Raw genomic sequence first — 24,759 nt, 5'->3', positions numbered from 1 at the left:
ATCAAGACGCTTTTTTGTTCATAACATCTTCAGACCCGGAGCTCTCCATTGGTACCCCGGGATTGATACCACTCCCTTGGAATCACCCTGAGTGACTCTTTGTCAGGTGGGCATTGCTGGCCTTATAACTGTATGGTGGCGCCAGGCTGTCTGGTGGTTGATGGGATTATACCTTTAATCCTATCATGTTTGCTGTATACATAAGTGTGCTGTCCTCAATAAAGAGAGTTCTGTTTCACTCCCACACCAAGTCTCAGCTAGTGCTTGGGGGAATATGAAGGGTTAATCCTTGGAGCAATTAAGCTTTCAGCAGTAAGGAAGATGGCAGATCTACTCAGTCCGAGTACACATCGCAGGTGCTTTAACTCTATCATTAATTTCTACCTTATTTTCAAACATAATTTCCCCCTTCTCACTTAGTAAGATGGTGGTAGATTTTTACTGTACTGAGATGGTGATAAATAAATGTAACAGCCCCACATTATCAGTGGCAGAGGCTTATTCAGTGAAGTAATCTAAACATGCATGAGACAGACATAAAGCTATCCTGAATCTAAGACAAGATCAAGGACTGATTAAGACCTAAGTCTTAAATGGGCTGCATGGTTCTTATCTGCTGTCAAATTGTTTATTTCTATGTTTCTATGACTGTGTGAGCTGCAGAAAGACAAACCAGAGGGAAATCCTGAATCAGAGGAAGAAATGATAAGTTGGGTGATCCAGATGGACTGCATGTTTCATGAATCGTGTATGAAAAATGCCCAGAACAATAGTACTAAAACATGTCCTGTTTCTAGACCTTCTCCAATGTCTGCAACTGAGGCCAGGCCAGAGGAAGCAATGCAGATTGAACTGGTTTGTGGCCTTGTTTCTGTGACTTAAGGAGCCCACCTGAGAAGTTTAAACTTTTGTATGTAATACAGCCAAGCAGGACATATGGGTTGCACCTTTTACTGATTAAAATTGTTGATGGTAGTCCAATCAAGTCTGGAACAGTCATTAACAAAGCACAACAGTGGATTCTTAGTTGCAGAGAGAAACATGTTGAAAACGTATCTTTTGATAAAGCCTAGTCTTCTTTGTTTCCACTCATACTGGGACTGCTGGGTGTATACAATATATTAATTATTTCACCTGGTCACTTTCTTGCTAGGTTCTTCTCCATTCTATGTCAATTATTGATAGCATTCTACATCTGTAACAGTGCTCCATATCTATAGTCTCTCCATCTATCAAAAATCAGCTGAACCTATTGATTTACAAGCTTTCAACAAAGCTAGGTCAAATCTGGTCCTCTTTGATGACGAAGAAGACAATTTCACCATGGTCATTTAGAATATCTGGCACATTGGTAAGTGTATGACCTAAACAGAGGAGCCGGGAACCGGCATCCAATGCTTGCCCTGGACACCTTGGACATTAAACTTCCATCTGTGCCTGGATGTTGTGCTTTGGGGAGTCTGTCACAACTGCTTCTATGTCTCACTGGATATCCAATGGCGCACTCATGCCCTGCTTGGGCATGCTCGTGGGTTTCCTTAATCTTACGGTGTACATGTACTACGTGCACAAGCAGCACAAGCAAACATGAGCCACCTGTCTTGAACTTTAGACTGTTTGACCACTCTCTATCTTCCTCCCTGGTACCACATATTTCATTATTTGACCCATGCATTCTCACTTCTGTGTGGGCTATTTTGTTTGCCACCAGACTGCTTGGATCATCACTGTCATGCAAGGGGTGTTCGTTTCTGCTTCTTGATCCAGATATCCACCAAATACCACCTATGATTTTCCTGCACATTGACCATGACCCGATGTAGAAATTTGGACTTTAGTAGTTTTTCACTCATTGGCAATTTTTATAATTTTGCAATAGACAAAGTTAGGTGACAATATCATAAATTGCTTACGCTTTACCTACACACAACAAGATAGTGTGCATCCCATTACATGATAATATGGTAAAAATACAAAAAAAACCCCTCAAAAACAGTTTTCCACCACCACTTCATAAATGCCAAAACAAATTGCTCCTTCCTCCTAGCATCTGAAACCATGATAGCAAGCATTCATATTCAACTGCCTGCTCCATTAGCCAAATGTTGCCTCTGTGACCAGGTACAGACCTACTAACAGTACAGATAACATGACACTTATGGAGATAAAAGCCTAGGTATAGGCCAATTGATTTGGCCTCTACCAGACAAATGTGTGACTTTTGAAATGTATGCATTGCATGAATCAACTTTACAAACTATAACTATTACTAGTCTATAAGTAGCCTTCCATTGACAATAGCTGATTCACTTTAATGCACAAATTAGTTTTAAATACTTACCACTCTGAGTTGCAAGTGCTTTGTCGAGTTTCTCCCAGTTGATAGAGTCTTCCTCCATAGGAACATGGGCAGCCAGACTTAGGTATACACGACATGCTTCCTCCCATATCATCAATAACAAGGCCTATTAAAAACACATAATTTAATGTATGTATATATATATATATATATATATATATATATATATATATACACTAAATGGACAAAGGTATTGGGACACCTTACCATTACACCAACAGGGACTTTTATGTCTAAATACAGAAACATTAATACTGTATATAGTTGATCCCCTCTTTGAAGTGACTTATAATAAAGGTGGCATCCTATCACAGTACCACACTCGAATTCATGGAGCTCTTCAGAACAACCCATTTTTTTCAACAAATGTTTTTAAATGCAGACTGCATGGCTAGGTGCTTGATTTTATACACTTTTGGCAATGTGTCTGATTGAAACCTGGATTCAGTAATTGAGAGGTGTGTCCCAATACTTTTGTCCATATAGTGTATGTGTATATATATATATATATATATATATATATATATATATATATTAACATTCAAAAAAGATAAAACATCAAGTTAACATTAATCAGTATGGCATTTAGAGACATTTGAAACGCGCTAAATTATCGTACTTTAAGACAAATAAAATTCCTGATAAACTAACTAGAAACAAAGACATATAATGATATTGGGGAAATATTTGTTAAACCACAAAATAGGCAGGGAAGTGAGAGTGTTTTAAAAATATAATTACTTACTTAGATCTGTCTATATCTAAGATCTTACAAGATTTGTATGTGTTTATTACATTAATTATCTTGACCTGATGCCTGACTGTTATTCTGATTGGGTATTTATGAAAAGCAAAACAATATTTTAATGTAAAATATGGTATTTCAAGGAATTTGACTTTATGTGAAATACATTTGTAAAGCTCCTGGCAAAATAGCTAAAATGAAAATGTGCCCTGACAACACTGCTAATCTCTATCTGGTATCTGTTCCTTGAATATAAAAATGTTACTGTTATGGCTTGTTTTAGGGTTCCTGAAAAAACTATTGTGTAAATCATTACATGAGTAAAACACAATTTTTTAAATACATTAATTCAATTGTAAATATATTCACTTTATATTCTCCCAAATTTATCCAACTTCACAAATCTTGTATCCTTATTCCCATTATATTTTCTCTGAGGGTTTGGTTTAGGGTTACAATTAGAGGAATAAAGAGGATCAGAACTGTATTATTATATAACTGAGAAAAACACTAATGGTTTACCAGCCTGTCAAAAGCTTATGTGACTTTATATCTGTTTCTATGTTGGTTTGACTGAACACTCAAACAAATGAAATCAAAGATAAAAACGGAGGTACGTTTTAGCTTGTCATATATTTGTTTAAGTACAACCTTCAGGGCAAGTACAACCGGAGACAACACCCTTTTCTTGAAAGGGGGATGGGTTAGAACATGTTGGTTGAGAAACAGGAGCACATTCATCATACACTTGGGTTTCTGGGCATTGAGGTACACCTAAAAAAGTTAACAAGACAGGTTTTTAAGACCTTGAAAAATATGAAAATATAATGTAAACTAGAAACCTGAGAGTGGATATTCAGGCAACACATTAAAATGTTATGTGAGAATGTAGCTTCTATTAAAGTCAGAATGCATAATGTGACAATGCAGCGAAATCATACATACCTTTCACAAATATAAACGGAAACTCTTATCAGTTTTTCTTTTCAAAACCTTTATAAACAAGTTTTCCTCCGTACACACTGGGTTACTGAGTACAGTCAATTTAAAGACTAGAATATTGGAGGCTAGCTATGAAAAGTGATTTTAGTTAAGTGATTCTTAACTGTCTTAACAGTACAGCAAACAATGTAATGATGAAATCTGGAGGAAGATTACATAACTTTTATGTCAGTCAGCATAAATTGTAGAAGAAGAATAACATTTCATTTACACAATAACATTTGTAAACTATTTCTGCTTTTTATACACAATATTGTGACATTTAGCGCTGTAGAACATTTTATCCCCATCGCAAAAAAAGGCCAGCAGGGGGGGTAAAGTTGGACAGTGGGATTTGTATCTCAAAGACTTACTGTTCCTCCTTAGAGGGGCACTTGGTGACTATTATCACTAGAATCATATTTTATACATTACTTCTCTGTATGATCATTTTGCATAGTACACAAGCATACTGGGAAAATATAACTCATGGTCTATCCTTCTGAAATATGGGCTCTGTAGCATCAACAATTGTTTCTAAATATTTGCATTCATTCTGGACAAGAGAACATAAGATATAGAACACAGAACTTGGGCACAAAATGTTCCACACCCATTCGTAGTCACTTTTATGTTGCAAAAACAATCTTAAAACTACTCAAGCATAGTCAGTTTATTAGTGAATTAAGGTTAACCAATATTCTGTTATAATGTGGAGAACTGATCAGATTAATTACTGTTTATTGTTACATTTTGTTATGACTATGATCAGCAAGCTCTTTAATATAAAACTGAATGTGAGTAAGGATTTGTTTTGGTCAATCTTCGTGTTTGTTAATCTGACTAAGGTTGTTCACATTAATGGGAGGTTTAGGTAGAATTTTTTTCCATCACAATCTCTTTTGACTTTATTTATATTTATAAACAGATTTCTATATATCTTCTATACATAAATATGCATACCACACAAAATATTTGGATCTTTCCTCCATGATTTCAATAGGTCTGAACAGCCTGCATTTCCACAAATCCGAGCCAATTCAATGAAGGTCGAACATGCACACATCCTTTTGTCTTTTTCAGCACATTCATTATATTCATATGCACATATCTTGATGTAGTCATTTTGAGAAGTGCTTCCATAGACCACAGATGAAAAGTAGTATGAAATTATACTGTTGCAATACTGAAAAACAATTAATGTGAGATATATTTACAAAAATAGCATTACCCGATAAATAACGACAATGGTAAGTATAGATTATACTAGTAATTTATAAATGAATAGTATATATCGAAATACAAACTTAATGAGCCCTTAACCAGTTAACAATCTAGGGACAGTCCTAAGGATTATGTACTAGATGACCACATGTAATGGCCTCATATGTCATAAAAACACCAGTTACACTTAAATGACAATACATTTCTGATCTTTTGTTCAACAGCACTGATATTGATGGAAACAACAAACTAGGCACATGTTTGCCCTGCTGGCACATGTGATGATCATCTGTTACCCCACCAGACTGTTTCTTCCATTTAAAGTATTTTGATAATAATAATTAATCTATAAAATAAAATAAAAAAAAATAAAATAATTAAATGGAGTATAATAATAATACAAACTGGAAAAAATGTGCCCAAACACTTTGTACTCCTTTCACTAGACATATAAACAATAAAAGAATGTTTCCTGTCCCTAACCCAAAAGTTTCAAAATAACACGTAAGGAAGCATAAGGTAAGAAACCTATGCGTACACTGTTTAATTCTTGGGGGGTGTTTTAAGTAGACTTGTGCATTTGTATTCGGGTGAACATGAAAACGAACACGAAGGGTGCATTTTCGTTGTTCAGCCCTAATACCGAACATACGAACATGGCGGCGGCAAAGCGTATATGAAGACACACAACACAAAGAATCTTCGTGTTCATCTTGTTTACTAATCAACCAATTGGTTGATGCCAGAGGAGGCCCCTGCAGGCGACCAATAGACTCACTCTCGCGGCCCTTTAAATCCTGACGTCGAACCTACGGATTTCGTACATAGCGGGAGCGGAAATCTGTAGGTTCGCCGTCAAGACCTTTAACTCTTGTAGAGGGGATACAGGCCAAGTTGCACCGTTAGTAGTTAAAGAGCCGGGCAAGCAACTCTATTGGTCGCCTGCAGGGGCCTCCTCTGGCATCAACCAATTGGTTGATGCCAGAGGAGGCCCCTGCAGGTGACCAATAGACCCACTTGCACGACACTTTAACTTCTGACAGCGCAATTTGGCCTGGGGAGACCGAGCAACTCTATTGGTCGCCAGCAGGGGACTCGTCTGCCATCAACCAATGAAGTACAGGTGCACTTCATTGGTTGATCGTACGGACATAGAAAATCCTGGCGCCAAAGCTGCGTAGTGTGTACCGCGTTAACCCCGTATTAACCCATTCTACAAAAAAATGGCAAAAAACTAACAAGGAGAATGTACACAGATATTTGCCCAAACGAACACAGGAACAGGCCAATATTCGTGGAATACGAAGATTTTTTCCCCCACGAAGACGAACATGAAGACGAACTCGAAGAGTTGGCCAGCACCCATGTCTAGTTGTAAGTTAATGCCATCTAACGTGTGGAATTAAAATTGCTATTTTTCTGGTTGTTAACCTAGTCATTTTACTAAATAATGGACTAAATTATTTTTTATCATAGGAGTGAATTTTTATCATATGATATGTGTCATATGTGTCCTTGAAACAATGATACATAATCCCCATAAAAAGTGGAATCCTGAATTAATAACCATATATTAAAAAGGGGGAAAAACTTTGTTCATGAGGGTAAGAAAAACCCTGGTCGTGAAGGGATTTAAAACAAAACTTCTTCATGGAAGCATTTTCAACATGTCAACTTTTTTTGTCGAAGGCATGCAACCTCAGTCAACTTAGACTTTAACTCGACTAACCACTTGACCTCTTGATGAACAGACCATACTGACACCAATGTCTAATGAAATAAAATATCACATGACTATGACTACCTACAAAAGCAGCCTCTAGGTCTGTAGATGAAGGTAGTTTATTGCGACCGATAAAATAAAATCAAGTTTTCTTCAGTGATAATATACTCTACTTTATACAGCATTGCATTTAATTCCATTGGGCTTCCCCTTTAAGAAAGTATTGTTATGTTCTTTGTGGTAACACTGAAAAAAATTCTAATGGAAAGTAACCCCACAACAAGCATATTATTAACAGTAGTTGATGAGAAAAATATTCAGAGATGTAAGTAAGGATATACAGAATTTCTTTGTTATAAATATTTATTGAAGCATCTGGTTATTGTATTAGCTATGTAATGCATATTTTTTATTCAGAATCTAGATTTTCTTTCTTTATTTGGAAAATACAATGCCTCATGCTACTCAGGGGTTTTGTTGTATATAGAAAGTAGTAATGGGATATGTAAATTTAATTTTATCAAGCATAACTATATGAAGCATTTTTGTATTTTCACTAAGTGCCTCTGAGGCCTCTGACACAATTGTTTTCAAAATAGTAAAGAAAAACACACTCATTTTTTCAGCTAGCTGCATTTTGTATTCATGTATGAGCCAAATGATCTACTGCAAAAAGCAAAGAATATACAAGTACCTTTATTCCATCTTCATTTGGATCACTGGTTTCAATCTTAGTTTCACCATCCTTTTCAATGATATTACCTTCAATAAATGCCAGCAAGTCTTCTCCTAAGAAGTTAAGTATAATGTTATCATTTAAAGCCTAAAGTATTCAGCTCACCTTTAATATAGCAAGATGTATTTGCCAATTTGGTTGAAATATCCAACACTGGGATTTCCCGTTGGCCTGGCCGGTCTGGGGTCCAGAGGAACACACAAAGTGGCAAATGCGATCACACGACTACCATGGGTTACTTTTAACGGGTTCATATCAGCTGCCCCTTGAGCCCGTAGCAACTGTGATTGTGGGGATCGCAACCACGACTGGGTCCTCCATTCTAGGTGGCCCGGCAAAATTAGATTATTAATGAGTATCTGAATGAGGGAATGAATGAGTATCTGAATGAGAGAATGAATGAGTATCTGAATGAGGGAATGAATGAGTAGCTGAATGATTAAATTAATTAGTTGCTGAATGAGTGAATGAATGAGTATCCGTGAATGAGTGAATGCATTTTTGGTAATAAGTGAATGAGTATGTGTGTGATAGCATGGATGTCTAAGTGGGGGAAGAAGCATGGTGCACAGAGGCCTTTTGGGGGCAAAGATGCCACAGGCAGGCTGTTTGGGACATAGGTGCCACAGGGAGGCTGTTTGGGGGCAAAGATGGCAAGTCCTATTCTTCCAATATGGGTGCTAGGCTGGTCTTGTGGATGCAATCTGGATGCCAGGGCTGACATGATACCAAAGATGAGGGGCTAGCTGGGAGGCATAAATACACAATGTGGGGCTGGCTGGGGCAACACACAAGGCTGTGGGGGCATTGGCCATGTTTTCCAGGACATATATAATCTTTACTTATTGCTGACCAGACCAGATAAAATGCTGCCCTGCAGTATGGGAGATGTATAGACTAATGGAAGGGAACCAATTAGTCAGATACACATTCCCCATACTTCAGGTCAGCATTCTATCTGGACTGGTCAGCAATATGTAAAAATGATATGTGTCCCGGAAAACATGGCTGATGTGGTCACCCTAGGGGGCACTAATTCACAAGGGGGGCTGGTTGGAGGCATCACATGAAACAATACAAAAGGGGAAGCTGTCTAGTGGGATAAATACACAATGGGGGGGCTGGAGGAATCAATACACAAGGGGGGCAGTTGGCACCATCACATAAATCAATATTAAAGGGAGGGGCAGGCTGTGGGTGATACACAAGGGGGGGGAACACAAAAGGGGTGGTCAGAGTCTGTTCTGGTGAGTGTGTTTATGTGTAAGTGTGGCAGAACCTGTCCTGGTATGTTTGATCGTCCATTTCCTGGCACTTTACTTACTGTAGGAATAAATTGAACTATTTAATTTTTTTATTATCAAGAAATAAAACACCCCCCTGAATTTGTGGACCACTTTAGAGGACAAAACTTTCTAGGCCCAGAAGTCAGTGAGTGTAAAAGTAAAGGTATTGTGTTATTTACTCTATTTCAGTCTGCATATCTTATTAAAAAGCAATTTGGCACACTAAATTGTGGCTTCAGGCATCTGAAGCCTGAAATAAGAACACTTTTTTTAGTGTACTGATGTACTCCCTTTACGTAAGAATATATCCTACACTAACTGCCTAGAACTGATGTCATCTTTATCAAATACACATGGATGCCGAGGAGTTAAGATTATGTCTATTCTGTCTATTTTATTTATTTCCATAAAAAAGGCCCACCAATATCCTCAGCACCAGGCCCATAATGCGCTAAACAAACAATGACTTGTGAGACTTGTAAATTGTGTTATAAGTCCCTGGGTAGAGCATCTGGAATGCAAGGTGGGCTGATGCTCAAACAGATTTAAAAATCCAGGGCAAGGTTTGCACTCACCAAGTAAAGCTAGCTGTAGTTCAACAGGTCACTATCTCCCTTATCTCAGCAAAGAAAGCTGAGTTGCTACAAACTGCTAAAAAAAATTTCTGTTGGGCTACAGAGCTGGTGTTATGTTGCGAAGTAGAGAAGAGACCCTAACTTCAGTGCACTTAAACTCCAGCTGGCTTGTCTATGTGTTGTGTTTACCTTAGAAGACAGTGGTTCTTGGGGATCACCAACATGTTCCAAGAAATAGACATTTGCTACACAAGTTAAAGTTTTACTTTATACTATGTATATATATATATACCTGGGCCGCCTTGAGAATCTCCACAAAGACCACACGTGCGATATTTCTTTATGAGGTTTAACTAAAATAAACACAAACTTACTTTAAATTATAACATAAATTGTTGTGCATGTGCACGTACAATAACATTTAATGTTTCAAAAGCATTTCATGTACAAAAATATTTACCGCTTTTCTACATTGCTAATGCGATTGTAGACTATATAATTCAATAACACATAAGAGTGCATTTGTAAAGAGTATGATGTAAGCTTGTTTGAACAGGGCCCTATTTACCTCTTGTTCCTGTAAGTCAAATTGTTATTTTATACACGACTTGTTTTGTCCCATTTCCCCATTGTATAGTGCTGCAGAATGTGATGGTGCTATATAAAACAATTAATGATAATAAATTATATGCAATGTCACACCACACAAAATCAAAGCACTTACACATAATAATTGTTTGTAGTCCCATACTAAAGAAAGAATATCTCGACGACTGATGAGTTTTGTATACATTCCACATTTTTGAATTCTTAAGATCTTGTTCATATATGGCACACGTATCCTAAATATACAATGGAAAGAAAATTGCTGTGTTAAAAAGTCTGCATTGAGAAAAAAGTGATATGCGGAGTGACAAATATATGGAGAACCTGTCGTGAAGAAAAAGAAGATTTAAGATACACCAACCCAAAAATTTAATGGTACTGCTTTGGATTACATGTCTGTAACATATCTATTTCTGAGCACATAGTTGTAGTTCTTTGTGTAGTACCTGTATTGGGGAGTACCCAATGTTTTACCTCGCACTGTATTGATTATACTTTTCATTCTTTTGTTTTAAATAAAAACTTTCAATTTCTTTTTTATTGCATAGAAAAAAACAGGGTTACCTATTAGAAAAATATTATCATTAGTTTATGTGTTTTGGTACATTAATCCCATGTCTTCAATTTAAAAATTAAGAATAAAAAATAAGGAAATATTTTACCTGTTGCATACAGGATGCGAGATACTACAGTAAAATTCATTATCTTGAAACCCACATCATCCCCTTGTAAAATTATTATGTGTATCATTGTATTATATTATTTATAAGCGTATCTAAACAAAGGTATAATATTTAGACGAGAAGCAAACACATGGTCTAAAATGAACTACTAAATACATACTTACTACTAAGAAACCAGCTGTACTATTAGTACAATGATCATAACAGTAAATACCGTATAAGCTATTATTTCTACTTACATTATGCTGTTCACAGTGATGTCCATGCCACTTATATCAACCTCATTGCCATCAATTTTAATCTTCATTTTCTCAAGATTTCCATATTCATTTCTCTTTGTTTCTATATTAAATTCAGCACCACTCTCAACACAGTGACGACAATAAGACATTGTGCTTTTAGATTTACAGTAGAATGTCTGACCATTCAAGCACTTATATGCTCCTTTTCCCCATGTACCACATTCACCTAAAAAAGAACATAAACTGAATACATAGCATGCAAACGTGATTCTGAAGGGTTTGATTTACAGTTGCATTATTATGGTGAAGAATTTCATATAGACTTTTTTTGCCACACGAGAGATGACCACAATACCACTACTAGTTATGTTATCTACTAGTTCCATAGAATAACGAGCCACAGGGTAACAAGTGTACTACAGTGTTGTGAAAAAGTATTTGCCTGCTTCCCAGTTTCATTTTTCAGGTTATCAAACTAATTTTAATATTACATAAACGCGAGAAAACATGATTTCATGTATAAAAGGAAAATAGCTATCCAACCCTACCTGGTCCTATGTGAAAAAAGTAAACACCTCCTTAGTTACTAAATCAACCAATTAACCAAATGTGATTGTTAATTGGCTTAAATTGCACCAGACACACAGAGGCATGATTACTGCCAGACGTGTAGAATCGAAACATTAAATAGACATATAACTATGTAACTATGTAACTATGTAACCTGTCTTGCAAAGTGAAGTAGGCTGAAAGGTCTTTAAAAATCTAAAGAAATTCAAGAACAGATGAGAAAGTAATTGACATTTGTCAGTCTGAAAAGGGTCGAAATCCCTAATGCCCTGGGACTCCACGGTGAGAAGCATTATCAATAAATATCTACCTTCCCAGCAGAGCCAGTTAAGGCCAGTATTCACAATTTCACAATATGAAAGAGTATGTGCAAAAAATGGCATCCATGAGAGAGTTGCAAGGCAAAAACCACTGCTGACCAAAAAATGGTAATATAGTCTGTTTTAGTTTAAGAAAGAAAAGAAACGAAAAGCTAACTGAGCCTGGAGATCTCCCCACTTTCGATCTATTAATAACATTTTTTATCTCTAATAATGAAAAGGGTTAATCTAATAATTGTCTTTTATCTCCAGATAACTTTGGTAGTTTCTGAAAACGTTCTGATTTCCTGATTCAGTATGTCGCCATTGTGTAATTTATATAGACTTGTAATGGTGCCCAATGGCATTAGCATTTGTTTTGCTGAAGGGATTTTTATAATAATTTTATATGTAACTGTGATAGGTTTGCACCTTTTCCCTTTTCAGTTTAGAGACAAGTTTTATTACTAAATATCTCATAAAAAATAACGTGTTGTATCTGGGACTTCTCCATTGTCATTCTGATCTAAAAAAATATTTGCTTTAGAAGTAAGTTCATCTATGTTAGAGGTTGCAAAAGATTTTTTACATATTCTCTATATGCTATGATTTTATATTCTGAATTCTTTTTAACCAAGTAGTATGACAGAGCTCTGAGTTAATAATAAAATTAAAAGTTTGAAGTTCTTTTCAGAAAAAATCTATACAAGAGTATATGAAGATGTTGTATGTTTGATAAAAAAAATGTATAACCTTTATCATTTGGATGAAATACCCTCCAGCAATCGACCAGGGAATTTCTAGCCAAGGAATGTTGTTGTGCCAAAGAAGTTGATTTCTGCTAAACAATTGAAGTCGCTACCCACTATCAATATACCAGTCAGTTTTGGTAAGGTTATTAAGAAAATGTAAAGGGGGTTGGTTCAGGCGGTAAATATTTAAAAGAGTGTAGTTGATGGCATTAAATTTTGTGAAAGGAAAAAAAAATAGCCATTATAAATAGATAATTAATTCTAGTTTATGTCTACACCGAAACTCAAAAAAAATAATTAATGCTTCATACAGTTTAGTAAGTGAGCAAGTCACTCTAAATAATAAGTAATATAGTTTCATGAGAAATTACAATTTATTAGCTAGATCTTAAAGTATGTTATCCGCAGATCATCATTAACAATCACAAATTAAGTATATTACCCAATCTTGCCAATAGGAATATGTAATCATGGGTATAAATCAGGTTGTAGATAATAATCAAATTTAAGTAATAATAATAATCAGCCATTAACAGTAAGTTATAAATGAGCGATTCAATTTAGAATCACCACTAAGATACAGAAATAACTTAAATTCATGTAAATTAAAGTACTTTTAATTTCATGGCCATTTCTTATTATAAAAAAATGATAATCGTAATAATAAAAATAATCTACTAATAACAGTGGAAATAAATATTCTCCATAGCCGGGAACACAAGAAACTTGAATGTAAACTGAAGATCCTGGGGTCAACCAACAGTAAATAACGACCTGATCCAGGGAAGGAATCCTCAAAGGAACTCAGACTGGAACAAAGAAAGAGAGATACATAACAGCAACTGCGTATGAAAACCCTATACACATTATATAATAAAAACAATTCAGACATATAAGACCCTATAACAAAAGGGAGGCAGGAGCCTCCTGTCTTTATTAAAATTCCAATTATTCGGTCACCGAGACTAAAATAATTGTCAATTATAAGGCAAGACAGGAGGCTCATATTTGCAATTTTAACGTTAAAAAAACAAAGGTAAAACTGCGGAGGATAAAGGTCTGAAATAAAAGGTGTGGAAAGTAGAGGTGCCTGATCAATCAGACGCTCTAAGAATATCGGCTAACGAACCACCACCCAAAATTGCACTAGAAGCTGCAACAACAGAGTGTGCTCCAAAATGAAGCTAGAGAAAGTAACCATCTACTCCATCTAGCCAAATTAGTTGACAAAACTGAGTGAAAAGGCTTAGAATAAGAAAGTAGGAGCTATGAATTTGAAACCGAATGATGAGAAGCTGTAATAGTTAAATATGAACACAAATCTTAGGATAGTCATCAAAATATGGGTAAGAAGGGGACGTAGAAGCAGTTTTTGTCCTCTTCTAATCTTGAGTTCCACTCCCTATGGAGAGAAGAAAATGGCATCATCCTCTAAAGCCCGGACATCAGAAACTCTACGAGAGGAAAGCAAAGGAGCATTGATATTTTAGCATATAATTGTTTCAAAGACGATGTATAGTTGTCCGGCCAATTGCGCAAAAAATCTAGCGTTACTGCCACATCTCAGAAGGCGTTGTAATGGGAAGCTGGAGGTCTACAAAAATGAATGCCACAAAGCAATCCTTTTTTAGATCCAATATGACCACTGGAAATAGTGGAACGAAAACAATTAAAAGATTTAAGGGTACTGGGTGCCCAGGAATTTCAGAGCAAATTTCTAGCGTCCTGCGATAGATCAAGGACTGGGATTACCCGAAATTGTCCAGGCAACTAAAGAGAGTCGGCCATCGAGGATAAGCGGATGAAACTGACCTTCTGGACCTACTTAGAGAGAGGTAAAAATAGGGAGCACCAGAGGATTCTGAACCGATAGCTCCAGCAGAGCTGGGAACAATGGTTGTGAGTGCTATAGAGGAGTCACCAGAACCACCATTGTCTGAGAGTTGATTAGGTGTTGAATGACCCTGGGAATGAGTGTGAAAGGGGGTAACTCATAAGCAAGAGCGAGATGTTGCGGTCGAAGCAGAACTGATATAGTTGATTCATCAGTTGACCGCTGCAAAATTGTCTGTTCGTATTAAGAGGCCTCATTCTGATCACTCTTTGGCTAAACAGAGGATAGCAAAAAAGTCTGCAATAAGCTCCAAGCAATTGATGTGCAGATTATGTTCTTGTAATGATCAACAACCTTCTGTGGCCTCTCTAGAAGATACCAATCCCCATCCTAACATGCTGGCGCCGCATTCCAAAATGAAGTCCAGTTGGGACCCGAAAATTGCTTGACCATTCTATGTCTGCATTTGAGGAAGCCACTAGCACAGTTCTTGACGTACCTGGTCGGCAAGATGGACTGGCTGATCGTAGGATGGGAAACATCTCAGATAATTGGCTTTGAGACATTGTAGTGCAGTAATAAAGGGGGCCAGGATGGAGGATGACAGAAGGCCCACCACTCTCGCTAACCTTCGTAGTGGACAAATCTGTACATAAAGTAAAGAGTGAATCTCTTTCTTGATGGCACCAGCCTTTGAGGGTGGTAGACGGAGAAAAGCTACTGGATTTAGTGAGAACAGAAAGATATCGTTAAGGCAAAGTTAGAAGAAAGCCATCACCGGTTTGAGGAGTTTGGTTAAGCACCAAGGGCCAGAACAGAGTTCGAAGGACAGACATTTGGACTGCCAGTGTTGACAACCCCATCGAAACTGAAGAAACTTCCGATGATCTGGATGAATGGGAACGGTCAAATAAGCATCCTTTGTATCTAGTCTTGTGAACCAGCCTCTCTGTTTCATAAGATCACAAAGAAGATGAATTCATGCCATCTTGAAATGATAGTAAGTAACAGACTTGTTGAGGGTGCGCAGGTTGATGACCCGACACAAATCCTCTAGAGATCCGGCCCTTCGATTGTCCATCGCTGGATGAATTCTTGCATGGATGACTTGGCCTTTCACCATGAAGTCAAAGTTGACACATAGCATCTCAGCTCCTTAACAAAAGAGTACCCAAATAGAAGAAGTGCCACCTTTCTTCTTTCAGTTGAAAGGGCTACTTTGGCATTGCCTATATAGACAAATTACTTGGAGAGCCCAACCCCTTATTATATTAGGGTAAGAAATTGAGCCTAAAATGCAAGGTTGGCCAGCGACAGAGTTTGTGTAATTGGACCCACGATAAACAGCAATCTGTTCTGGGCTGACTTAAGGCCCTGCTCAAGACCCTTGCGTGGATCTCTTCTGTTCCGAGAGAGGAAAGTGACCACATTCAGGTTAAACTCCGGTATTAGAGCCACCGGACATGTGCACTCCCATAATTTATTGTGCGCCTCATTATCCAAGGAGCAGATTAACCATTTTTGCAAATAGAGGCTTATGTGCTCAGACAGGGCCCTTGGATGTCGCATGGCACAGGCTGAAATTAAATTGTTTCTGTTGGATCAAATACAGCATCATCTGCTGCAGGATGGTGTGCTAAAGGAAAGGCTGTGGCGGTTGCAGCCTGGTGAGGCTCACCCACAATGGACTCGTGGAGAGATCCTCCCTGGATGGGGCCAGGGTAAGAGAATGCTCAGACTCATCTGATGATATTGCATGTCATTCTTCTAGGAGTGTAAGGACACCCTCAGTGGTCCTATACAATGCGCTGATTGCAGAAAAGCCTCCTCTAAAGATATAAACTCCGGAGCCTTTCCTTTGTCCACTGAGACAGTATCTCCCTTCTAGGGATGCTTTAACCAGTATGTGAATCCTCTGACTCAGGAGGTTGAGAAGTAGCAGCAATCAAAGATTGGACCATAGACCATGCCATTTTTTCCATGAACGTCTCCATATTCTAACCAAGACAAAATGAAGTCTTGGGAGGGATTAAGCATTTCAGCCAAAGTAACCAAATAATAGTGGCTCACCATACTAGTGGTGCAGGATGCTACTGAAACAAAATGTAAAAGGGCTCACCTTGTCAACCACAGGAAAACAGAGAAGGTTGCAAAAAAAAATATATGTACGATAAGACAGGGGCTCACCCTGTCAGCAAAAGCCTTACAGGAGCCTTACAGGAGCCTGATATTACAAGCATCTATTGGAGTTTTTATCGGAAAAGAACACGGGATGCCACAAGAGAGATGTGCAGAGATTATTTCCTTTTATTTTATAGTGGGTTTTACTCACTTTCATTTCCTATGTTGTGCTCTTCTGAAGTCGGTTGCGGTTTATATCATTAAGAACCTCTAATTGTTTGAAGTCTACTTGGAGGAAAGAAGTGGATGGTCATGTTTACCTATTCTGAATACCACATAAACATATCTATGGGCTTGGCAAAGCAACTCTTAGTATAATAGTCTCTCCAGATATTGATTTCACATATATCAAGTTACATACTACACGATATTATTTTTGTTGTTTGTCATTTTTAGTTTTTCTTAGTTTGGACTCAGTTATCCCTCTGTTTGATCCACATTGTGGAGCACTTGAATAACTACATTGCCATTGATCCAACATGATTTAATATGATTCAATATCAATGGGGTCTACCTGTAACTTGACACAAGGGGGTCCACTTATATCCAGGTCAGGATTGACCATCTCTCTATCTCTATTCTAAATGCTAAATGTCACCATGAACGCTATGGCCAAAAAGAAAAATGAAACACCCAGGATGGCAATCTGGGACATATCCACCGTTCACCGTTTAGTGTCCAGCATGGAACATCAGAAGGAGCGATAGGCTCGCTAATAATCAAGGGGCTGCTTAACACAAATGGGTCCGAAAGAGAACACACTGCGAGAAAGAACAAAATCGAGTAATACCCAAGGCGCCAATCGCTTCAGTTGATTTATACATGGAGCCAAGAGAGCGTATAGACTAAACCCTAAAGTATGTAATTGTCATTCAGCTACTGAAGGATAATTAGATCTTAACACCTAATGCTCTGTTTCTTTTTTTTTTTTTTTTAATTGGTCTTTATAGCATTACTTATCTCATTGGAGACTAAATATTTAACCCCTTCGTGACAAAGGCTGATTTTACTTTTTGTACCCTTCGTGACAATGGCCTTTTTAACATTTCTGCGCTGCTCGTGTTTAGCTGTAATTTTCTTCTTTCCCGTTTACTGAACCCGCACACATTAGATATTGTTTTTTTCAGGACAAGAAGGGCTTTCTTTAGATGATATTGTTTTGATTGTATCATTTTATTTACTATTAAAAAAAGTATAAAATATGGTGAAAATTTAGAAAAAAATGACTGTTTCTAACTTTTAGTTGAAAAATCTTTTACTCATCTATAAAAGGTAATGAAAAAACCTGCTAAATAGATTCTACTATTTGTCCTGAGTTTAGAAATACCCAAGGTTTTTATGTTTTTTTTTTTGCTTTTTTCTACCCATTATGGGGCAATAAGTACAGGTAGCGTTTTGCTATTTCAAAGCCATTTTTTCCGAATCTGGTAATTCTTCCCCCATGTGCCATTTCGGGTATCTTTGAACCCGGCCAATGAAATTTACCCCATCAAGTCATATATTTTTGAAAACTAGACAGCCCAGGGTATTTCAAATCCTAGTATTTTAACTCTTTCCATGCACCATATCTACCACCAGTCTTTGTCAAACTTTGTGGTAGTCATTTTTTTGCATTTGTTTTGTCACACACATTTTACTTCAGGTATGAATTAAAATGTTCTCGTTTATGTCACTATCACAAAACACCCCAATATGTGTTCAGCAACATCTCCTGAGCGCAGTGATACCCCACATGAATGATTTGCCTGGCTGTTTGGGGGCAAAAGGGCCACATTTGGGGCATGCGCATTTTTCAATGTTGAACTTTGGCATTTGGGGATCCACTGCCCATGCCCTATTTGGTACATCTTTGAGCCGGGCCATTTCAGTGTGCCCAACAAAACCATATATTTTTGAAAACTAGACACCACAGGGTATTTTAAATGCTGGTATTTTAACTCTTTGCATGCACACATTTTACCACCAGCATTTTTTCAAAGTTTGCAGTAGTATTTTTGTGTGTGTATTTTTCCCACACACACCTACTTTATGTATGAATTTACAGCTCCTGGTATATGCCGCTGTCACACGACACCCCATAATGTGTTCAGCAACATCTTCTGAGTGCAGTGATACCCCACATGCATGGGTGTGTCATTTTTTGGGGGAACTAAAAGGCCACATTTGGTACGTGTGCATTTTTCTAATTGGAAATTAGATGTGTGGCCATTCTTCCCCCGGTGTTAATTGGGACGTTGTTGAACCTGGCCAATTCAATTTACCCCATCAAATCATTCATTTTTTAAAAGTAGACACCCCACGGGCATTTAATATGCCAGTATTTTAACTCTTTCCATGCGAGAATTGTTTTAAGCTAATATGCTAATTTTAGGACTTGCTCACAAAAATATATTTTTTAGATATATATTGTATTTTTTTTTGCCTTTTTTTAAAAAAAATTTTAACATTTTTTTTCAACTTAAAGGTTCCCCTGATAGTGACATCCGTGGGAAATGATTTTTACATTTTACTGGTTTTTTACTTTTTTTTCTAATTATTATTAATTTTATTTTATTTTTTAATTTATTTTTACTAATCACACTGTGATTAGAAAGCTGGGCTCCATTGACTTGCATGGTGATTGCAGTACCTGTATTCAACCTGCAAGTGGAGCCAGAGTTCTCTAGATGGTCTGGAGACCGTCTAGCGAACTTTTAAAACTTGTTTGTTTCTGTTACAGGGCGGCGGCCATCTTGCTTGATGGCGAAGATCACCGGCAGCTGCGGCTGTGACCGCTCTCCGGAGCAGTCACAGCCCATCGAAAGGTAAGTGTTTGGTGTCGCTGGATGCCTCCTGATCGAAGCATTCCAGCGACACCATTTAAGTTTAGGAGGCGATCGTTGATAGCCTCCTAAACGCTTTTAAAAGCCCCTTCGTGCCGATCGTGGCGTTGCTGAATGCCTCGAGGTCTCGAGGCATTCAGCAACGCTTTTTGGGTGCAGAAAGCGAAAGTAGATCGCTTTCTGCACACGTCAATTGTCGTAAAGCACATGCTTTTCCGTGTCGTGCCAGGACCGGCAATTGTCGTTAAGGGGTTAAATAAGTATCCTCATTCATTCATTCATTTTCTTGTTTTTAGGTGTATAATTAAGTTAAATTAAGTTTTAGTAATATCTAGTAAGGTGTTAATTTATTCATTATTGGATTCAATTCTAACTCCATTATTATCGGAAATGTGGCTTTTTCTTTTCAATACCAGAAAATCCTGAAGGAGAATGTCTGGCCATCAGTTCAATGATTCCTAAACACAAACGCAAGTCCAGCTCTAAATGGCTCAAAAGAAACAAAATCAAGGTTTTGGAAATTCTTTGTCAAAGTCCAGACTTGAATCCAATTGAGATGTTTTTTAAACGCCTTTTCATGCTCGAAAACCCACCAAATTGGCTGAATTCAAATAATTCTTAAAAGAGGGGTGGACCAAAATTCCTCCACAGTGATGTAAAAGACCTATCAACAGTTATTTAAGTTACTTATCAATCGCAAACATTTGATTGCAGTTCATGCCGCCAAGGGTGGCACAACCATTTGTTAGGTTTGTGATATTTGTGATCAAAAGTTTGCATACCTTTGGAAAATTGGTAATATATGTACAATTTTTTAAAGAAAACACGAGTGAGCAGGCAAAACACATTTATTTTATTTCTTATAGGATTCATATTCAACTGTAGGTTATAACATAATAGCACAATCATAACATAAAACATGGCAACAAAGAAAAAAATGAAATGACCCCTGTTCAAAAGTCTGCATACCCTTAGTTCTTAATACTGTGTATTGCCCCCCTTTAGCACTAATGACAGTGTGCAGTCTATGAGGCCTCAAATTCTTGCAGGTGGAATAGCAGCCCATTCATCATGGCAAAATGCCTCCAGGTCATGTAAAGTCATTGGTCGTCTTGAAGGAACAGCACTCCCCAGAGCATACTTAGGGTCATTGTCGTGCTGGAAAGTCCAAGAGCGTCCCATGTGCAGGTTTTGTGCTGAAGAATGTAAAGTGTATTTTCTGATAACATGCTGCATTCCTCTTGCCATCAATTTTCACAAGATTCCCTATGCCTTTAGAACTCACAGACCCCCAAAACATCAGTGAGCCACCACATGCTTCACTGTGGGGATGGTATCTTTATAAAGTTCCATTACCTTGTTACGCAGGTCTTTTGACAGTTCTTTTCTCCTCCCCATGGCTCAGTATCTACCCTGCTCAGTGGAAAATTAACCTTTAATTGACGTTTTAACCTGTGTGTGTGTCTCATTGTGTGTGTGTGTAACAAGGCCAAACATTCAAGGGTATGTAAACTTTTGATCAGGGCCATTTGGGAGATATCTGTTATCATAATCATTTAAAAAGGAGCCAAACAATTGTGCAATAATAAATGGCTTTATATCACTAGCGTTAAAAGATAATTTCATCAGTCATATTTTCAAAATCAATGCCAATATTTCACAATTTCTGACAGGATATGCAAACATTTGAGCACAACGGTATGTTTTGATCAACTCTTTACTTCCAACTAAAAGTTGGATTTTATGATTACATGCGTCATCTTTCTCTTATAATAATATTTCAGTTGCATAATCTGAACAATGCAAATGTCATAAGCAAAAAGGCAAGAAATTTAAAAGGGGGCACATTTTTTTTTCACAGCACTCACTAAATATTATGTAAGGGGTTGCAAGAACCTAACATTGGAGTGAAAATGCCTATGAAAATCATCATAAAGTCACAAGAAGTCATTTGACATACACATAATTTCCATGGCACTAAATAGATGCAGAACATTTTCCTCAAAAAAGCATTATTTTTTTGTGAAGCGGTTGCCAAAAAATTTAAAGCGTTACTTGCTGCTGTTTTTTTTTTTTTTTGTGTACGGCTGAACATGTTCCCCTTACTCTTATCTGGAATTCAGAATTACTATATGGAAAGGCAATCACCTACTTTGTCAATGCGGAAAGTGTGTCTTAGTCGTACAGGCTAGTGTGAAAAAGTACACAAATTCATGACAAGCAATGATATTTACCAGATGTCCCTGCTTCTGCAGGAGTAGGTGCGGTTGATGGCTCTGAAACAAAATGGTGTAAACTAATTAGCCCCTTAATGACAAGACTGTTTCTTACGTGTGCACCCACACTCATTATATATTGTTGTTCTTTTTCAGGACAAGCAGGGCTTTCTTTAGATACCATTATTTTTATCATATCATCCAATTTACTATAAAAGAATGATAAAATATGGTGATTTTTGTTAAAAAATTACTTCTAACTTTTATTTGAAAAATCTTATACTCATCCACAAAACCTAATGAAAAAACCTGCTAAATAGATGCTACTATTTGTCCTGAGTTTAGAAATATCCAATGTTTTTATGTTTTTTTCTGCAAGTTATTGGGCAATAATAACAAGTAGCGTTTTCCTTTTTCAAAACTATTTTCCCCCAAATCTGGTAATTCTTCCCCCATGTACTATTTCGGGTATCTTTGAAGCCGGCCAATGCAATTTACCCCATCAAACCATATATTTTTGAAGACTAGACACCCCAGGGTATTTCAAATGCTAGTATTTTAACTCTTTCCATTGCACTAATTCTACCACCAGTCTTTGTCAAACTTTGTGGTAGTCATTTTTTGCAGGTTTTTTTTCCCCACACACATTTTACTTCATGTATGAATTAACAGGTCCTGGTATATGTCACTGTCACACAACACATATGTGCTCAGCATCTCCCGAGTATAGTGATACTACCCATGCATGGGTTTGCCTGGCTGTTTTACGGCAAAAAGGTCACATTTGGGGCATGCACATTTTTTCAATGTTGAACTTTATTTGGTGATCCACTGCCCATGCCCTATTTGGTACATCTTTGAGCCCGGCCAATTCAGTGTGCCTTATAAAACCATATATTTTTGAAAACTAGACACCCCAGGGTATTTCAAATGCTGGTATTTTAACTTATCTGCAAAACCTAATGCAGATAAATGCTTGTATTTTAACTCTTCCCATGCACTAATTCTACCACCAGCCTTTGTCAAAGTTTGCAGTAGTATTTTTTGTGTGTATTTTTCCCACACAAGTTGTACTTTAGGTATGAATTTACAGGTCCTGGTATATGTCACTGTTACACAACACAATATGTGTTCAGCAACATCTTCTGAGTACAGTGATACCCCACATGCATGGGTTTGTCAGGTTGTTTGGGGGCTAAAATGCCACATTGGGGACATGTGCATTTTTCAAATTGGAAATTAGATATGTGGTCATCCTTCTCTGTGTGTTAATTGGGACATTGTTGAACCCGGCCAATTCAATTTACCCCATCAAATCATTCTTTTTTTTTAATGCAGACACCCCATGCACATTTAACATGCCAGTATCTTTCCATGTGAGAAAATAAGGCACAAATTTTAGGATATATATATATCATTTTTTGGCCTTTTTCAAAAACATTTTTTTGAACTGGAAGGTTGCCCTGATGGTGACATCAGTGGGAAATAGTTTTTACATGTTACCAGTTTAGTTTTTTTTAATATTTATTTTACGCCATCTTGCAAGTGGCAAAATCACCATACAGTGTATGGCGGATGTTGACGCCCCGGGAAGGGGCCAGACATGGCCCCTGATGCTGATCTCGGTGTTGCTGAATGCCTTGACATTGAGGCATTACAGCAACACCATTTGGGTGCGGAAAGCAAACGTAGATCGTTTTCTGCACCCGTTTAAAGTCATGGCGGTCCTGGCACGCCAATTGTCGTTAACCTTTTGTTTTCACGTGATGTGCCCGGACTATCAATTGTCATCAAGGGGTTAACTTTGTCAATGCAGAAAGTGTGACTTGCTCTTACAAGCAAATGTAACATGACACAAATGTATAACAAGTATTAATATTTACCAGAAGGCCCTGTTTCTTCTGGAGTAAGTGGAGTTGATGGCCCTGAAACACAAAAAAAGATGGGTTTTAAAAATATAAATTGTTTCAGTGTAATCATAGAATTGATGCACTATTTACAAAACAAAATTTACTAAAATACTCATTTCCCCTTGCTTTAATCTAGAATTCATAATTACTATGTGTAGTCAATGACCAACTTTGTCAATGAGGAAAGACAGCATTGCTCTGACACTTTATGAGAATTGTTAATATTTACCAGAAGATCCTTCTTCTTGTCGAGTAGGTGAGGTTGATGGCCCTGAAATAAAAAGATTGGTATCGATGAATTTAATTTTATGTCTTTCTCTTACTTTAAAATTAGATGGGTAATCTGAAGCATTTAAATGCAATGCTTTTTTGCTGATCAACGATGCAGAACATCTGTATGTTTTTTTAATGATAACAACACATTTAAATATGTATGATTAAATATATATATGATTGGGTTGCTATAGACTCTGGCTCGAATGCTTCATAAGACATTGTTTGGCTTTACAAAGCATGATTTCATTCTTTTGTTTCTGTATTCATCATCAGTGGGAAATAGTTTTTACATGTTACCAGTTTAGTTTTTTTTAATATTTATTTTACGCCATCTTGCAAGTGGCAAAATCACCATACAGTGTATGGCGGATGTTGACGCCCCGGGAAGGGGCCAGACATGGCCCCTGATGCTGATCTCGGTGTTGCTGAATGCCTTGACATTGAGGCATTACAGCAACACCATTTGGGTGCGGAAAGCAAACGTAGATCGTTTTCTGCACCCGTTTAAAGTCATGGCGGTCCTGGCACGCCAATTGTCGTTAACCTTTTGTATTCACGTGATGTGCCCGGACTATCAATTGTCATCAAGGGGTTAACTTTGTCAATGCAGAAAGTGTGACTTGCTCTTACAAGCAAATGTAACATGACACAAATGTATAACAAGTATTAATATTTACCAGAAGGCCCTGTTTCTTCTGGAGTAAGTGGAGTTGATGGCCCTGAAACACAAAAAAAGATG

The 24,759-nt window shown here is 37.3% G+C and overlaps 1 protein-coding gene across 1 annotated transcript in view; it reads right to left on the bottom strand.

Annotated features, from left to right (window-relative positions):
- LOC128491378 (mucin-19-like) overlaps positions 1-24,759 on the bottom strand; it is a 130,611-nt gene that overhangs the window by 42,823 nt on the left and 63,029 nt on the right. Inside the window, exons 45-55 of the mRNA XM_053463701.1 lie at positions 24,698-24,739; positions 23,974-24,015; positions 23,718-23,759; positions 15,115-15,261; positions 11,158-11,386; positions 10,354-10,471; positions 9,922-9,982; positions 7,727-7,821; positions 5,049-5,271; positions 3,756-3,878; positions 2,342-2,465 (exon numbers count right to left, since the gene is read on the bottom strand). Coding sequence (XP_053319676.1) covers positions 2,342-2,465; positions 3,756-3,878; positions 5,049-5,271; positions 7,727-7,821; positions 9,922-9,982; positions 10,354-10,471; positions 11,158-11,386; positions 15,115-15,261; positions 23,718-23,759; positions 23,974-24,015; positions 24,698-24,739 — 1,246 coding nt within the window. The remainder of the gene's footprint in view (positions 1-2,341; positions 2,466-3,755; positions 3,879-5,048; positions 5,272-7,726; positions 7,822-9,921; positions 9,983-10,353; positions 10,472-11,157; positions 11,387-15,114; positions 15,262-23,717; positions 23,760-23,973; positions 24,016-24,697; positions 24,740-24,759) is intronic.

The sequence above is a fragment of the Spea bombifrons genome, chromosome 4, assembly GCF_027358695.1.
Source record: "Spea bombifrons isolate aSpeBom1 chromosome 4, aSpeBom1.2.pri, whole genome shotgun sequence".
Taxonomy (NCBI): Eukaryota; Metazoa; Chordata; class Amphibia; order Anura; family Pelobatidae; genus Spea; species Spea bombifrons.
This window is presented reverse-complemented; position numbering and strand designations above follow the sequence as displayed.